Raw genomic sequence first — 18,929 nt, 5'->3', positions numbered from 1 at the left:
GTCAGTTGGGGTCAGCTGTCCCAGCCGTGTCCCCTCCCAACTTCTTGTGCACCCCCAGCCTCCTCGCTGGTGGGGAGGGGTGAGGAGCAGAAAAGGCCTTGACTCTGTGTAAGCACTGCTCAGCAGTAACAAAAACATCCCTGTATTATCAACACTGTTTCCAGCACAAATCCAAACACATAGCCCCATACTGGCTACTATGAGCTACCTCTCAATAAGAGCAGGTACATCCCTGGAGAAATTGTAGCCATGGGTGAGGCCATGCTGGAGCAGGTTTACTTCTGAAGGGACTGTGGCTGTGGGTAAGGCCACCCTGGAGCAGGTAGATCTCTGAAGGCATTGTGGCCCATGGAGTAGACCACGCTGGAACAGGTGCACCTCAAAGCGACTGTGGCTGTGGATAAGTCTGTGCCGCAGCAGGTGTACCCCGGGAGAGACTGTGGCTCACAGATAAGGCTCCACTTGGAGCAAGTACACCCCTAAGGGACTGCAGTCTGTGGATAAGTCCAAGCCAGAGCAGGGGCAAGGGGAGGAATTCATTGCAATGTTAAACCCTTTAACCTGGCCCAAAGGGACCAGGGGTGGAGATTGTAATGGAAATACCTTTAAATTGTTGTAACCCGGGATTTGAGTTGCATTTTATGGGAATTACTATAGCAGGAACCACCTGAACCAATGGAGGACAGGCCTTACAAGAAGCAGTGCAAGTGCAGCGGTGACCTGACCTGAGCTGGCTTTGGTGCCCAGTAACTCCATGCAACACACCACCTCTCCTGTCCTGAGTGACCACCATAACAGATGGAGCCCAAAGTCATGGACTAAATGAACTCAATGGACTTTGTGGACATTTGTGGACATTTTACAGACATTTTACAGGGGTGGTCCATAGACTAAGGGAATGATATCTGTGTATTGTGTCAAAGGATGGGAAGGGGGGTGGTGGTTAATGAGAATTGGATAGTGTGGGACCTGAGCATGACACCTCTTCAGGGATTAAACTCCCCTTACAATCAATCCATCTTGCTAGCCATCTTTAAAAAACTCAAAGATAACAGCAGTCATTTTATAGCAGTCCTTTCTCTACGCAGACAAAATACAAAGGTTCTTAATATTTTCCATCCAAGTTTCCTTACAGTCCAACTTGGGAGTGGTAATAGGATGAGAGCCAAGGAATTTCCAGAAATCGTGAAGTGCTAGTAAGTCATTACTGACGTAGTGCCATGAATATTTGGTTGATGAAAGTTAGATGCAGGACCATTCTGCCCCTGATTAACAGATATTATCAATGTGTCCCAACAAAATCAAAGCTTCTTGCTTGCTTACACAGTGGGGAAAGAAGAAGAAGGGTAGTTACTTCCCCAATTAGGAATAAACACAGCCTTTTCTGAGCCCCTTCCTCACCTCAAGTCATTCTTCGTTTAGGTTGTATTTGTTTTACAGTTTAAAGATTATAGATCAATTGGTGTGAAAATGTTCTTTAAAAATATTTGTAGGTGTATAAAATCTGGAGACCAGTCCTGTGACAAAGGGTGTCTTCCAAAAGAGATTTCATGGGCATGAAGCCCTAACGAATGCAGAACTTCATTAGTCACCACAGAAGCTCCAATGGTTTACATATAGGAATGTAAGAACATACATTGTAGATGTCTTCAGTGTGATTTCCCGGATTTCAAAGTGGCTAGATCAGGTTCTTCAAAATAATTAAGAGAATTTATATTTGGTTTGTAAAGGCATAATTTGTTGTTCTATTATATCTCCTCCAAAATCCTCAGCCAAGGAATGGTGTGATCCCTGAACATCTCTCCTAGCTTGTTCCCTTGTACTTTTAGTGCTCCTTTTTGGATATTAAGAGACCACTATTAAAAAGAAAAAAACCAAACCAACCTATAACTCGGGTGGAGAACATGGATGGATATTCACGGTACGTCTTTGTGGTTTTCTCTGCTGTAATACAATAAGACAAAAAGCATATGTATACAAGAGAACACAGGACAGGCCTCCACCATGGAAATAATGCAACAGCTCTTCCTTCGGACGTGAAAAATCCATTATTTCTGTGCCAAGTTCTAAAAAAATAATGGCAAAAAGGCTAGCTTTGTGGCTGGGTGAATAAAAGAAAGATGTGAACATGCCAGTGTCTCCTTAGTGTAGGTTCTTAGCAGTCAGGGTGCTACCCCATAAAATGCCTGCTATTTTTAAAGAGATTATTTAATCCAAGGGGAAAGCATTGCACAGGCAAGTCACTACATGGTCTCAGAGGTAAAGCTCAAGCCCGATACGGCATACCAAATTGCAAAAACTAGTTAAAAAGACTTTGAAAACGGGGTGGATTTGAAAGCCTTCCTGTCTGCCTCAGGAAGGGGGCATGTGGCTCCTTCACTCACAACAGCTCTGATCTACCTCTTTTTACCTCTGAACAGGCAGAGTCCAAACACAACTTAAAAATTATACTTCATATATGTATAATTGAAGTATATGTATGTATGTATGTGTATATATATACAGACACACACACCACCCTCCTGTCCTATATTGTGCTTTTCCAAAATGCCCAACCCTCTGCTTGTCCTCTTTACAAAACACCTTGTTTGAGACTTTAAGACAAAACGCTAACCTACCCCTTATTTAGCTCAGGAAATTCTCTAAACCAGTGGAAACAGGTCCAGCCTTCAAGAATCCTGTGGACCAAAAGGATGTCTTCTAGTACTTCCTATAAGAAGACCATGTACCAACCAATTACTAATCACCAGTATCACCCTTCCCTCTTTACTTGCATTCCTCCACATATTTAGTGGACTCCCATTTGAACTGGTGAAATAAACTTCCTCACCACTTTTTCATCTGTCCTCCAGCCTTCTTCTCTAAGGTGCTTTTCCACTTTGGAAACTGTAGCTCCTTCCTATCAAACCTAGCTGCCTTTTTCCAAATCTAAGAAGAAGCAGACAACAGGACATTATTCCTTGAACGTGAAGTGATTGTTAAGCTCTCTCTCCCCTTTGAATGGAATCTGAAAACCTGATCTATTTTGGATGGGCAGAGTTACAATCACACACAAATTGAAAGCAAAGATACTTTGTTTTTTTTAATTATCTGAATGCTAAGGACCAATCCATAACCTTTAAAGTGTTAATATAAATATTATTGCAGATAAAAGCATGAGTGAAGGCAGTCATCCATTTCATTGGCAATGTAAAAAAAAAAGTTGAAGAAACTAGCTTCATAGCTGTCTTCCAAATTCTCGGCTCAGAAGCAAGGTTGGAAACAGATTTCTGCCTGTTGCTGCAGGTGGAGATAATTTCTACAAGCAAGCTCTACCTGCTTCAAGTATTTAATTTTTTTTTGTGAAATTAACTTGGTATTCATTTTTGTAGGGAGTTGTAACACAGAAGATTTCAACTAGATACCTTGTCATTTTACTCCCATCCTCTGTTACAGACTGACTCAATACCAGGGTGTGGAAATTACATACTTCCTGAAGGAAAGACTTCAAACAAGCACCTCACCTGGCTATTCTGGTGAGATTTGTTCCTTCTGGATACACATCCTTTACAGATGTGATTACTTGGAACTGACAGCTCTCTCTCAAATTGTTAGAAGCTTCCCAAAACACAGGTATGCTATTTTGCAATAACTGTAAGCATGACTCGAATCAGTTTTGGAATTTAATTAACTGTGCATGGTGCATTGTATAAGCATGCTTCAGGGTCAACCATTATCATGCCAGAAATATGCAGACAGACCAGTAAGTAATGCAAAGTGTATTTTCTAAAATTAATATAGAGAAGACCCTCCATATTAGCCCTCCACCAAGAATTCCCACTTCTGGGCAATAATCATTGAGGATTTCATGCTCAACAGATTCCTCAGCTATCACATCTCACTCTGCATTAGTCTCTGAGCAAGCTACTTTTACAGTGACGCACTTAATACAGGTGATGCAGATTCCTCCCCAGTGGGACTGCACCATCACCTAGGTTTCATAGCCTAGATCATGGCACCTTCATGGCATGAAGTTTATGGTGCTAACAGACAAAACTTGGTCAGCAAGAACCTCTTTTTTTGCTGTTGGCTGCATCTGCTGACAGTGCTGTTGCTGCTGCTCATGTTCTGGCTGTTGATTCTTCTTTCTGTGCCACAGCCAGGGATGTTGCCTCTGGACCTCAAGACGTGGAGAGAAGGAAGTGTCAGAACATGCCAGACCCTGTCTTGGGGCTCTGCCTCTCCTGGGTCTTTTCTGTAGTTGTCCCCTCCTGAGCAGGGAGTGTGGAAGACTATCTCAATACAAGTCCTGCAGAACCATGTTTCCTTAGATAGGTGTGGTTATTCACCACCTTGGGTAAGAGCAACATCTCTCAACACAGCTATACCAATAATCAAGGTTTGTTTTGATCAAGCAGTAACTACCCAGCAGACCCAACACTGCAAGGCACCTTGGCACATAGCCTATGACTTTGTCATACCCTTTTCTTGTATATCTGTGTCCAGATCACGCGGACACTCTTATTCCTAGTGTGAATATTGTTGAGGGCAAGGGAAGAAGGTGTGAAGGATTTTTTTCACCCCTCTTCCCTAGACAAAGCTATGTTTTCCTCAGGTATATGCTACCTGCACAACTTCAGGCTGTGAGCTTAGTGGCTTTGGCAAGCAGAGAAAAGATCTGTCAAGCTGAAGACACCTAGGACTACAGAGAAGGTGAGTTATACACAGGGTGGACAAAAGCCACTGCCTGTAATGCTCCCCCACCTATTGAAGCATCAATGACCCCACCAAGTCTCACCAGAGAGACAGTAGTTCTGCATTCTCCTGGAATATCTGATAGCTGTAGACCCAAACCTGTCTCTCCTGACTGTCACAGCAAAGAAAAACTCAGTCAGAGAAGCTAAGTTATTTTGTCAAAAGATTTATTTTACAAAGCCTATGGTTTTGGGTAGCTGCTTAGCAAAGCATGCAGTCCACACAGGTGTCTTCAGAAGATCAACTGCCCCCAGGAAAGTTACCAGAAAAGAGGTATCTGCTTGGTTCCTTCCCAAAATGAGATCAGACCACCATGAAGACCAGTTTCAAAGCTCTTGGGTTTCCAAATTCATAAAATAAATAATAATAGAGCCTGTATCTCAGCTGCTTTTTTTTTTTTGTTGTTTTCCTCCTCAGTCTTGTTCAGAGGATCAAGTTAGTGCCACAAAAAATTATATTCTCCATGTTTTGAAGCATTAGAGGATAGTAAGATTTCTGCTACCACAAGAATATGAACTCACATGGAAAAGAAACACAAGAGACAACAAAATACCATGTTCTGGACTGTCTTTGAATCATTGTATCAGTGATTGTAGGCAATGCAGCCATCCCAGGCAAATTTGGGACCCACTCATTTTGTTAGAGACTATTTAAAGTTTCAACCAATGGTCATGAAACCGAGAATTCCTTTGTGGGAGCTGCCTGATGTACTTTAGAAAGCAGTCCCCTGCTGTTGTCAGACGTGATGCTGTCACAACTGAGATGGCTCTTCCATTTCATGTTGTATCTTCTTGTTTGGGTCTCACAGCGATCCTTCTGTGAGGACTTTTCTTGCTGAGAGCAGGAGGAAAGAGTCCTTCTTGGCATCAGGAAAGTAACCAGTCAAGATCGTTGTTATGCTGGAAGTAAGCCATCTTTTATCTCAAGAAGATCATACGTCACTTGAAGAGCCAAACACTCACCCCATACCACCTCCTGAACACAGGGCTGCTTTTGTGCTGAATTTGTGCTGCTTGACCTCCAGGATACAAGTCTACACATCTGTCATGCCATCTGAGGAAATGTGGGAGATCAAAACCACCAAGAGGATAGGCTATTATCCTCCAGTCACACAAAGTAATTTGACAGTGACTATAATATTCAAAGTGGTAGCAGCACACTTGCATGAAAGCAATATTTGTGTACTCCTACCAGGACAGCTAGCTAGCAGAGATTTTCTGATGAAGCTCTGTATAACAGATTATGCACACTCAACCTACTACAGAACTTGGTCTCTAAAAGATATGAACATATTGGAGCGAGTCCGGTGAAGGGCCGCAGAGACAATTAAGGTACTGGAGCACCCGTCATACAAGGAGAGCTGGGACTGCTCAGTCTAGAGAATAAAAGGCCTAGGCTCAATATGCATAAGTACGTGATGGGAAGGCGTAAAACACAGAGCCAGACTCTTAGTGGTATCCGCTGAAAGGACGAGAGGCAATAGGCACAAATTGGAAAAAAGTACATTCAATTTAAACATAATTTTCATTTATTTGTTTTTAAACTGAGTGCGAACGCTGGAACAGGTTGCCCAGAGTCTCCAGCCCTAGAGATATTCAAAACTTGACTGGACATAGTACTGAGAAACCTAATTGACCTTGCTCTGAGTAGGGGTCCTTTCCAAGCTCAATGATTCTGTGAAGTAGTGAAATCCCTATGGAGATGTACTTCTCTGGCACAGATTATCAGGTAAGGTCTCCTAGTGGTGTGACAAACCCGAACCTGCCGAGAATCCACAAATCTCACAGCCAGACCCATTGCTTTCAAATTCCCTCAGCAGAACACGTTTGCAGAGACGCTGAGAATGAAAAGCTACTTGCTCTCACAAGAGCTGGACTTTGATACATACTGTTCATATGTATAATCCACTTCTCTCCTCCTTTGCTCCAGAATCCTGCACACCTAATATTTTATAGTTAGGAAGAAAAATGTGCTCTGTTAGTATAAAAAGGTGAGGAGTCTGCAAGACACAGATACACCACACAGTTATTAGTGGTTGTCTTTGTGAACAGTGCAATGTACATATGGACAGCACGTTTAGGCAATATCTGGCTTTTAATCAGTAACTTTCATTTCTGAAGTGTACTGTAAAATGAGCAGAATTTCTGAGAGAAAAGCTGCAGATCTGAAAGGACAGTAAGACAAATCTTTTCTTCATCAGTCTGAATTCTAACTCTCATCAATCCATCATAAAGGTAAGGCTATTTTTAACACACTTGTTTTACTCAGTGTTTCTTGCTCATCAGTAGTAAAGTAGTTCTATGTAAACCTTTCTCCGCTGGTAATCCTCACTAATTGTATAGACAAGGGAAATGAAGGTAGGCCATCATGGGGAAAAAAACCATTAAAAAAAAAATCACCCTTTTCTCCACACAGCCCTTCAAATAATTGCATGCTAATGCATTTTAGTCTTAGTTTGCAAGTGTAACCAACTGCCAGTAGAGTACTATGACATGAAGTGGGCTTAGCCAGCATGTGCATAAATGACATATTTAAGGTATAATCTTCCTTTTTCTTGTTTTGGATTTACCAGAAGTCAAGGGGGCTTTCAGTTTTCTAAGCAGCCATTGTCAAAAAGGGCAAGGCCTCCTCAGCGTATGTCCAAAATAAATGGATAGTCCTAAGAGTAAAGGGAAAGTAAAACAAGTCTCTGTAGACACAAGGCAACCTGCTGCCCAATTCAGAGAAGCAAAACAATGCTGTTACTCAAGCTATGGCTGTAAAGATCCCATTCACTCCAGTTCTATCAGCATCATTCCTTTCTGAAACAATCCCAAGAGAAGCCCTGATTTACAATGTAATACCTTTGCTTTTAGTAGCTCATTGTCTTACTTGGCAAGATGTTTGATAGCCCACCTAGACTTGCAGTCTTACGCTTTATAACTACAAGTTTATTCTGCTTAGGAGATGAAAATTAAAATTGTTCTTTGTATCTTTGAAGTGCAATATTTTAAGACTTCTACTACAAAGTTGCAGTCATAGCTTTTAAAATAGACAAAAAGTAGATTAGCAGCACAAATATATAATTTACATCCTTTCCCCTCCCCACCCCAACATCCATAGTCGCCTGTGAGTCCCGAGATCACCACTTCCAAAAATTAATATATTTCATTGGTTTTGCACCAACACAGCACATATTTTCATTCCACAAAACTTCCATTTGTATAAATTCAAATCTGTTGTTTCAGGAAACTCTTCAATTCCTCAGCTTACCAGGGGATGGTAGTGGCACCAGCAGTACAGCCCCTCCTCACGGTTCAGTGAATGACAGCGAGAAGTCAGGTCCACTAGAGGCTTTCCTGGCTCCCTGATAAATACGTGTAGTTTCTTGGCCCCTTTTCCCCCCCCAAAGTTGCCAATTATTAGTTTGTGATGCAGGATCATATTTAAGGCATTATAACAGACATAACCAAAGGAACTAATTTCAATTAATGTATTTCCATAATGAGGTGAAAAGAAAACAGTTCACCGGATTAAAAAAAATAGTTTCAGTGAAAGCTGTTGATTAAGAGCCAATTAAAAAGCAATTTCCTTAAAAATTGTAACTAGCGAGAAGTGAGGCACCTTAAGTTCACAGCTGCTAGAGAAGCAAACCTTTCCCACCACCACCTTTGACAAGGTCCACTTTAGAGTTGCTGGCCTGTGAATTTTGCGCTTTTTCAGTCCTCCTTCGCTCGACCTTTGAAACTATCCATGATATGGAGGCTTCCAAAATACTCCATAAGGAGAACAGTTACTTTCACTGGGAGGATACTGTAAGGTAGGGAAGTTGAAGAAGAAAAGGAAAAAAACAAAACAGACATCAGAAGACTTGTACAATTTTATCACAGAATTATTTTTACCTGGCTAACACTGGCAAAGATAGTATACTTTCTAGAATATAGTACCACTGGTCCTCTCAAAATATCTGTTACACCCATTTGGCAGTCTGAGTTATTAGACAGATCAATTTCCCAACCTGACTTGCAACAGTCAGAAGTGCCCTAACGGTGGGGCAAGACACCAGATATGCAGTTACTGAGGAGCAGGCCAGCCTCTACAGCCCACAGTAAAACTGCACCCCAGTGGAATCAGCAAGTCACAGTTAGACATTTCTGTCATTGTTCTGTGGTCCAAGGGTAGACTGAATCCCTAGAAACAAAAACTCCAGAAATGTGCAGAACTTAATGAAAATTCACACCAACAAGTAGAAGCCTGGTTTACACTTTCAGTCAAAAACATAGCTGAAACATCCCTGGACAGAAAAGAGAGAGAGGAAAAGAAAGGAAGGCATAACTTACTTTTTCAAAGCGAATAAAAAATAAAGACTGCGTGGTAGCACCAATATTTCTTGGTTCCGCCGGATAGCAGTCATTATCTTCTCAGCCACATACTCTGGCTCCAGAGTGGGAACCAGAATTGGCCACCTGGAAGAGAATACATTTCTTACTATAATAGAAATTGCTTTGGATTCACATTTTACTCAAAATAAGTCTCCATTTTGCAGTTACTCATCTGAAAGAGGAAATAAATACCACAAATCCTATGAACAACAGAACCTTCATTTATGTTAGAGAGTGAGTGGCCATTATTATTTTCCCCTTGCATGATCTCTCATAAGACAAATCCGCATAGTCCTCATATTAAGGCACACTAGGCTTTTATTCGGCTCCTAAATGTGTCATTACACAAGCATATCGAGCAAAGCTATGCCACTGATTTTAGAAGGTGAACGGGGGTTTAGAAACTGGAGAGGACAACTGGAGCATTTGGCTTCTGCAGAGGAAAGGACACCAATTACGTTTCATGTTTAGTAGAGTACTGAGGGCTTTGACATTTGTGTTGCCCAGTCACTGGATAGCACTGTTAACACCCATCTGACGCGCTAAAAATAACACAAGTGGAGAAAAGCCTAGCTCATGATTTTCCTAAAGGAAATAGGAGTACGTAACATGCTAAATGTGCAAGTTGCATAAAAACCTCGCCAGAGTTTACTTACTTGCTTCCACAGCCATCAAACATTCCTGTGTTTATGATGTAAGGACACACAATTGTGGTCTTAACACCAGTCCTTCCCAGACCTCTCATCTCTAAATCAACTGACTCTGCAAAACCAACTGCTGCAAATTTACTTGCACAGTAATCTGTAAAATCAATAAAACATTAATTGCAGTTAAACATTTTATTTACTTATTAAACTTTACTAAACAGGTTCAGTGAGTCCTACCACTGAACATGTACACAGGAGCAGTAACAATTTTTGTCAGAGAACAAGGACAAAACTATGCTCTAGTAAGTAAACTAACTAGCCACAGTTTTTTGTCGTGTTTTTGGTTTTTTGTTTTTTTGTTTGTTTGGGGTTTTTTTTACAGTATACAACAGCAGCACTATAGTATAGAAATAATATATAAGTAGTACCTGCAGGAAATTACGGTCCAATAATAAAATACTCTACAACAGAGTAGGAACTGTTTTCAGGATTAGGTTACTAATAAAATTTGCCTTCAATGTGATTCACTTCTTTACTTTCCCCTCTCCCAAGCTAACTGTTGTTCTAGACTGGCAGACAGAGGGTTTCTCATCGCATCCCTACTATCACCTTCCCACTCTCTACTGAATAATAGCAAACTAAATTATCTTTTCATACCATACCTTATCTTTGAATCCATGCGTTGGCTTCTTATGCATCAAACTCAAGCTTTCAAGACTCTCTAAATGTGGTTTCAACTTGAAACTCAATTTGTCTTCATTATCACTGCCTTGAAGCTAGATTTCTTTTACTGCTATGTCACCTCATTTCATTTTCCTGCCCCTTTGCAAACATTTTCCAGAAATGCCTTCTGAGTTTGCCCTAATCTCAACACTTTTTTTCCAATCACTGTATGGGTCCTCTTGAATGAATGGCTGAGAGACAGAATGCAAAATGAGATGATGCACCTCTGTCTCTGTAGCACATCTGGATTTTAGTAGTTCTTTCAGTTAGGAAAACCTGTATGGGACTCTGCTTAGCTTGAGAACATACTTAAAAAAAAAAAGAAAAAAAAAGAAAAAAGTGGCCTCTTCCCCACAAATACCTGCAGGTTAACTTTAACAACATTGAAGTTTTCAGTTTCCAAAGTTCTAGGTGGCTCCTAGATCCTCTAACTGCCTTGGCTGTTTCACAGCACTGCTCAGCATCTGGAAAACTCTTTTTGAAAGGAATAGTCTATTTAAGATCAGCTGATTTGAAAGTATGACCATTTGCTTTACCTATACGCAAAGACCCAGAAACTCAAAATTAGGATTTTTTTTTTCATGAGTATTGATTGCAGAGTTTAAACCAAACTAACTGTCTAAATGAACATTAGCTTTAATACACTACCTGAAAGACGATTGACTCCAGTCAGTCCCGCTGAGCTTGCAATACTAACCAAGTGCCCATGGTTAGAGGCTATCATCGCTGGGAGGAAGGCTTTGTAAGTCTGCAATGTAAGTCAGAGTTGCAATGAAACATTTTACTAAGTAAGCTATGTGCTATAATATTTTGAAGGTGTTGTTTTTAAAGAAATTCTCCCTACTGTTTAAATAAGCTTCCTCCTCTTCCATTATGGAAGGCAAGGAGGGGAAGAGGAGTTTGTTGGTTGAACTCTAACCTTCATCTACGAAGTTGGGACTTTCCAGCCCCCACCAGGACCACTTTCTCCTCAACACCAAAGACAGATGGTAACTTGCTGAAAGCTAAAGATATAGCTTCAGCTAGCTCCTGAAGCTCAGCACTGCAATGTTTCAAATGAGAATTAAGTGTTCACTGCAGATTTTGTAAAATGGTGAAAATTTGAATTTAATGTCTTCCTTCTATTAAATTAATTTAATCTTCGTGATTAAATTTATTTATGAAGAAACTGAAGCATGTTTTAATATCCCCTTTGCAATTCTTTATGATAGGAACACCATATAGATGACCTGCCTTCCCTGGAAGGAAGAAAAAGCATATTAAGTTACTTATTTTGGACAAAAGCCCCACTTAATAATAAGAGTATTGTCTGAATATGTGGTATTTCTTACTGAAACTATCATAACCACAAAGCAACTAGAACACTAACAGAATTGAACACTTCTCTGTTACTAGGCCTGCTTCATGTCAATTAATATTGAGGGATTATAACATATGACTAGCTTCAGAATTTTGCAGATGGTAAACTTCAGTTCTTAAGAGCATTTCTAAATATGAAGCAGATTTGTTGCCACCTACCTATCCCAGAAGTTCCCAAAGGATCCATTCTTCCACCCTTTTTTATTTTACAGACTCCCAGGCATAGAAAGTAATTTCTTGTATCATTTCTGACTGAACTTACAAGGAGCTATATATCTTTGCATATTTTCATCAATTTCAAAAGGCAAAATCAACACTGAAAACATGTTAAAAAGGATGCTTTAGTATGTATATGCAAAGTACAGGTATTACCCAGAAGTGTGCCATTATGTTCACTTCCATGGTTTTTTCCACAAGTGAATCTGGAGAATCAATAAACCTCTTCCCAGTTACAATACCAGCATTGTTGACTAGGATGCTAATGTCGCCAACTTCTTTTTTAACCTAAAACAAGAAGCCTCAAGATATTACGCAAATACAAAACATGCTTTCCAAGTTTTATATATGAAACATAAGAAGTAGAACTATTGCACATTTCAACTAAGTTGAACTTACTATGCTTGTTATGGATCCAAACACCTCAGGTCCTTGCATGTTCTCACCTGATGCCTGTTTAGAGCTGAGTTTACAACTGGACTTTCTTTGGAGGTGTGGAGCCCAACAGCTCCACACAGGCTTCTGCTTTCAGCACCGCTGGTTCTTGCTGTGGCTCTTCCAGATAAATCTCTATTGCAGAGAGCTTAACTAACCCAACGAGTATTTTGCCACAGTAAAACTTAAAACCATCTTAAGACCAATGAGCAATTCTGTTTGTAGGGCCATTTCTATGCCATGCGGTGAGCTGCAGTACATAGATCCTCAGGCAAGTTCAGCAGAATCAGGTACATCAAATCTATGCAAAGGCTGCAATATCTAAACTTGCACTTACATTATACTCAAATCCTCTTGTGTTTTCCACAGAGAAACTTGAGCACAGAAGCAGTGCTGCCATATGACTTGAAGGCAGAAGCCAGCTTGCACAATATTTGAGTCCTTTGATGAGCATAAGGAAAATTGGATTCCCTGTTGGTAGCCTGCATCCCAACAGTCCAGAGATTCATCTCTCCTACTGCACAGGGCAGCAGCTACTTAGTAGCATCTTAATATTTCAGATATTTCAGGATTCTACATGCTGTTTTCCACATGTTCCACTTCTCCTGACTGCGATTGTTAAACACTGACATGTATTACATAGTAGTTTTTCGCTAGTGCTAACTTTATTTGCATCCACAGCACACACATTAAGCCAGACTTCCCTGCAGCTTTCCAGGGGAGCAGATGGAGTTTTCTGCCCTCAGTGTGTTGGAATTACAATGGGCAAACAATCCCTTTTGATAAGAAGTATTCCTCATGTGCATAGGCAGTGAGAAAGGCCAGCTGTAAAATTAATTTCCTCCTTACAACCTTTTTATTTATTAGGTATCTTGACTACTTCAAGCAACTTTATAGGTCAGGAACTTAAGAAAGTTCCTCCTAATCTCACCAAACAAAGAGGGTTTTTTTACAAGTTTATTTCTCATGAAGACAGCCTGAAAGAACACCATGTCTCTATTGATATTAGCTCTCAAGACAATACAAGAAATGAGAAAACTGTAGGAAGAGTAGTAGTAGTAGTGTGTTATGAAAATCAAACAAAAGCTGTAGGGTTCTGAATAAAGGAAGATTTTAGGACACATGCATTCACAGAAGGCAAGTGCCTTATGAGCTTCTGGGGCTCATGGTGCATAAGCTTGTTTCTAGTGTATTTGCTTCAATTCTAACAGTGTACCAGAATCCTTATAAGATGGTTCCCAGAAAATAAGTTGGCTAAAGAATAATATCTACACATTTAGTCCAGTAAGAGGAAGTATAGTTCTTATTTTAGCTCCAGACTGAGAACTTTCATGAACAGACTCACTTGAGAGAACTATAGGCCAGCTGATATCAAGACCTTGTGCCAGCTTTCAAAAGGAGAATGAAAATATTTAATGCAGTATTTGAAGTACAGTTCATTAATCTCAGCTATCTGGGAAAAAAGAAATGAGTACTCTGTATGTTGTTTAATTTGTAATTTCCAGATCAAGTGCTAAACATGTGCTGATCAGTAGCTTTGGGAAACCATGTTGGTTTTATGCCATCTTGCCATACAGTTGCAGATCACAGAACCTTTTTTCTTAATGGTGTTTCCTTTGCGAGGTGCCTACAGTGACTGAAGAAAGCACAAGCAGACCAGGTAGGCTAGCCTGTATAGCAGTAAAAAATTAAAGGATAATTTACCACCTATCCTTTATTCTAACTTAACTTCCTCATCTTCCTTAAACTTGTTCCAATCTTTTCCACGTTTGTTAACTAAGGGTTTAAAAAACAGAAAGCAGCCTTGGTAGGATTATACAGAACAGCTTTTATAATAAATTAATCAGCCAGAGCCCCTTCCCACCTGAGTCATTGCTCACACATTCTTGTCTGTCTATTCCCCTCTCAAAAAGTTGTCATGTAACAATTTAAATATTTCTGAAGCAGCACCACATGATGTCCAGAGGCAGCCTTAGAGAAGTTGCTCTAGTCACCAACCTGAGTATGTACCCCTCATCACAAGTTAAAAATAGTATGCATTCAGAGACATAAATGTAATCATTAGTAAGTGATGCTTTAATACTGCCTCGTGTCAGATGATCTAGCAATTCTGGAAGCCTAGACCAGTACCCCAAATCTACCCTTTGGGGCAAATAACAAATACCTGAATAAGTGGTCATGCTTTTTTTGTGCGAACAAAAGACAGAGGTGGGGGACATGGTACATACAGCTTATAACTTGTGATTGGGATATTCAGGTGAGATGGGAGAAGGGAAATAAGAACAGAACTTGATCATCCCATTTCTAACCAGTGGCAAGAACCTGAACAACCTCTTCCTTTACCACGTGTCTCTACTCAGTCTTCCAAAATATATTCACACTTTGGATGAAATTCTAAGCACATTTGAGTGCCTTCCTGCAACCCAGACAAATAATTCCAGCTTTACAACATCTCTGCTCATGCTGCTTCCCTACTAACTAGATATGGCAGCTCTTTCCTCAGCAAATCAGCTGTTTTAATTCCCTTCTCCTCTCAGGTCTCCCCTGTGCATGACAGCGCCAAGACACTCAGCCTAGGCGTCCACACTCTGCTTTGAGGCCAAGTACAGAAGACCTTTACCAAGCCTTTTCCCTAGCTATTAAGGGGGTGGGGATAATGTCAACTTTTGAGAGCTCTAAACCTCTCCATTTGTGCAGTGCAGGAAAGTATGTTCCAGGTGTTTGTTTTAGGCCTAGGTAAGGCAAGTATTATGCAAACAGCTGATCTGGTTAAACATCTTTTTCAGGTATAAACACTATTTCCTGTTTGTTTCTGCATTTATAGTTATGCTTTTATACTGAAGTTAAGTAGTGAACAACTCCCACAATTCCTAAACAGCATCCCAAAGTGTCTACTTTCTAAGAACCACAAACCCGTCTGTAACTGCCTACAAGAGGTGGAAGAAAGCAATGGATGTTTTATAGGCAGCATGAAATACCACCAGGAAATGTGCTTCTACTGTTGCTCCTCTGCACAGGAAAGAAGGTTCTCAGAAAAGTGGAAGAGTGGCTGCAAACTGTCATCTTGACTAACAAGCAAGAAAAAACAGTGGATAAGCAAAAAAGTACCATGCAAGAGATCCTGGAAGTAAATGTGAGCCCAGATGCAATTCTGCAACGTGATAATGAGGAAAAGGCTTCTGTTTCTCCACAAGTATCAAAAACCATAGTTACTTCCCTCTTTCAAAGCCCTAGATTCTTAAAGTTTAGCTGAACTCGAGGGAAGGAGGGGTAGGTCAGAAAAGGCCACATTCCTTTTGGGGTTGGGTACTTGTGGAACAGGGACATTAGAAATAAATTTTAAGCTATAGCTCTTGATAGCCAAAAGCTGTCCTTCATCCTGTTGATACAAGGACACCACATGTGCAGGGCTCTTTGGTTTTCTTCCTACTGAAGTAACTTTTTCCTGGTCTCTCTGTGTGACTGATGAAGTACCAGAAGTGGGTATTTAAGGTTCACATACATTTCATTTTGGCTTTGAGATTGTTTTATACTGGGCACAAAGTTTTCAGTCATGTCCTGCCCTGCCTGCATGAATTTAGTTCGCTATAGTCTCGCACAACTCCAAGTCATTGCATGAAGCTGAACCACCAGGGGGGGAAACAAAACCTGGAACCGCGCTGCCTCATCTTGCAAAGGCTGACACTGCACACTATGAGCCAAAGTCTACGACACCGCATTAAGTAATCAGTGGCACCAAGCACTAACTAATACTAATGTCTTTTTGTCACTAATAAGATGGGAAAGTTGTCAGCATGATTCTGTATCATTTGTCAGCAGGACATGACATTTCTGAAATAATAGTAGTAGAGTATTTTCTTCTATGTGGATCAGCAGGAGGATTATTAGTGGATCAGCTGTTAGTGAACTGCTGACAGAAGATTATAAGCAAGGAATCATGCACTGAGACCCTCTTACCACTTCTTTGCTCCAGTCTACCTTTGTTTTTATCACCCCTAACCTTGTGTCACACACATATCTACACCCTCTTCTCCTTTTTATATTTGGCCAGAAAGGCTCTGCTACTGCTTTTCTCCATGGGACTGAAGTGCTAGCCCTTGAGTCCTCAAAACTGAAGGTTAGTTTCCATCTTCTTCATTCCAGTGTCCGTCTACCACTACACTACCACACTCCCCCCTCCTCCTCCACTCCTCCCAGTTCAGAGGGAAGCACAGTTACAGGCCTGTGGTGAGACGTGCAACTGCTCTGCAGGGACAGCAGATGTACAACTCAGCTGGCGTAACAGAGCTGCAAGGGGGACAAAGGGTGATCAGCATTACCAGAATACAAAACAAATAGTACCAGCCTCTAACAAGCTGCAAGTCATGCACAAGCTTCACTTATCAGAGAATTTTTTCTAGTCATTTTTGCACAGATAGAAAAATGCAGAACGCTAGAGCTTCTTAAACAGCACCAAAAGAAGAACATTATTTCAGCCAACAGATGTTCCTGAAGACAGCTGAACTTTTTTTTTTAAATTCATCCTTAGGCAAACACTCACTGTGGAAACTTTCTAGTCCAACAGTTTAGCAACTTTTGAAGCAAATTAGAACAGGTTGTTACAACGGAAACTGTTAAGCAATTTTAGCTTTTGGCAATTCTATTAGTCTGCCCAAAATATCTAACCACATGCTATATTTACAAAGCTCTTCAGAAAGGAAAGTAAGAAATATTTAAGACTTCAAGATACATTTATTAATTCTGATAAAGCGAGTCTGCAAAAAAAAAAATCTATTCACAGCCATGGAATTATTTGAAAATTGCCTAAGCAGTTAATCCTTTTTACAATGTACAGTCTTTAGGGTTTACTTTTGGTAAAAGGCTGCCAGAACTTGAGATACTGCTTTAGCTTCAATAAATTAATTTTCTACCCTTCACCAGTAAGTGCTTTCTCAATAATTGAATGAATGAGAAGCTACTCAGTTGAAATTAACTACTGAAAAAGAGAACCAGCTGTTTTTATTTTTAAAAGGAACAGAGGTACATAAGTCAACTCTAAAAACCAGTATTTGTGAAATAAGTAGCATGTGCAATACGTTCTGAATGAATTAACTTTAATCTCTTGCTTTGAAGTCACTAAAACTTATCATACACCATACACTCATCACGTACATATCATACACATGCATGCACTCATCCTAGAACAGTGTCAAAGCCACAAATAAGATACTTTACCTGATCAGCTACTCTGTAGACATCCTGCCTTTTGCTACAGTCGCAGATGTAACAGTATACTCCCACTGCTCCATTTTCTTTGGCCAGTCTACTTGTCTCCTTGAGCCCCTCTTGATTAATGTCCCAGAGAACCACTGTGGCTCCAAGGCTGGCAAACTTTAAAGATAAGAGCCTTCCAATGCCACTTCCTGCTCCTGTTATTAATACTATTTCACCACTAACATTCTTCTTCCGTTTAGGCACAATCAAGAACACTAGCGACGCCAGCAAATAATAAACAGAGAGTCCGATGACTTTGAACGTTTCCAGGAAGAAGTTCATCTTGAGGCTATTTCTTCAGATACCTGATAAAAGAAAATGTTTACCAGATAGAATAAACCATAAAAAGAGAAAATGCAAATATCAATATTTCAAACTTGAAAAGCATTTTCAGATCCATTTGAAATATTTTCTCTAGCCTGCTTCTGAGTGTTGTTTCAAAAAAAAAAAAAATAGGCTTACATCTGCACATCTGACCCATTTGTCCTGTTTCTGTATTATCTCCAGGTTGCTCCTACTCTCCTCCAGAACATGGCGCACAATTGATTTACCATTTGGCAAAGGCAGGAAACACCTGCCCTCATCTGCTTTAGAAATTCCCCATCCCTCACATCATGGGTTTCCACCTCTGCTCTGACAGAACGTGGACTCAAAAACTAGAATCAAAAAAAGTGATAGTTGCACCTTGGGCATCTTAAGCAGAAATGCATGGCAATTACAAATCAAAACTCAGGGCTTGATCAAACAACTTTAGAGCTCACAAGCTAGTACTTTAGGTCGGGAAAAATTCTCCTTTTAGGACCACAACTTTTGCTTTGTAGGCACTCCTTGCCAGCAAGAAATCATATGCAGACCACGTCGCAGTCTCAACCCTGCTGAAAAACTGCCAGCATAGGGAGCTTCAGAATATGATATGCTTATAAATCTCCAAAACACACCAGGTAAATTCCTAGCTGTCACTACTAGCTTTTCAACTACTGGTACCACCATTATGGAAGAGAGCCTGCTTTTGCAATTGAACAGAGTGTTTTGTTTAGGAATGTGTTGCAAAGGTGTTGACTTTCTTCTCTTCACCTCCCTGCATTAAGCTAATGTCACAGGCTTGAATCATACCATCCCAGGTATGCATTTAACTTCACAGTCTGTACTCATCACAGTAATGCTAACACCGAGGAGGCACTTAAGTGCTTGAAAGAATGCT

At 40.4% G+C, this 18,929-nt stretch overlaps 1 protein-coding gene across 1 annotated transcript; it reads right to left on the bottom strand.

Annotated features, from left to right (window-relative positions):
• Positions 1 to 8,432: 8,432 nt before the first annotated feature.
• Positions 8,433 to 18,035, bottom strand: SDR16C5 (short chain dehydrogenase/reductase family 16C, member 5). Its single transcript, XM_009585133.1, has 6 exons — positions 17,690 to 18,035; positions 12,197 to 12,328; positions 11,114 to 11,213; positions 9,752 to 9,896; positions 9,054 to 9,179; positions 8,433 to 8,526 (listed from the first exon to the last, which is right to left on the bottom strand). The coding sequence occupies exons 1-6, from the start codon at positions 18,008 to 18,010 to the stop codon at positions 8,433 to 8,435; spliced, it is 918 nt and encodes a 305-aa protein (XP_009583428.1). The 5' UTR covers positions 18,011 to 18,035.
• Positions 18,036 to 18,929: the final 894 nt, after the last annotated feature.

Source organism: Fulmarus glacialis, unplaced genomic scaffold (genome assembly GCF_000690835.1).
Source record: "Fulmarus glacialis isolate BGI_N327 unplaced genomic scaffold, ASM69083v1 scaffold21119, whole genome shotgun sequence".
Taxonomy (NCBI): Eukaryota; Metazoa; Chordata; class Aves; order Procellariiformes; family Procellariidae; genus Fulmarus; species Fulmarus glacialis.
The sequence above is the reverse complement of the archived record's forward strand: the minus strand, read 5'-3'. Positions and strand labels throughout refer to the sequence as shown.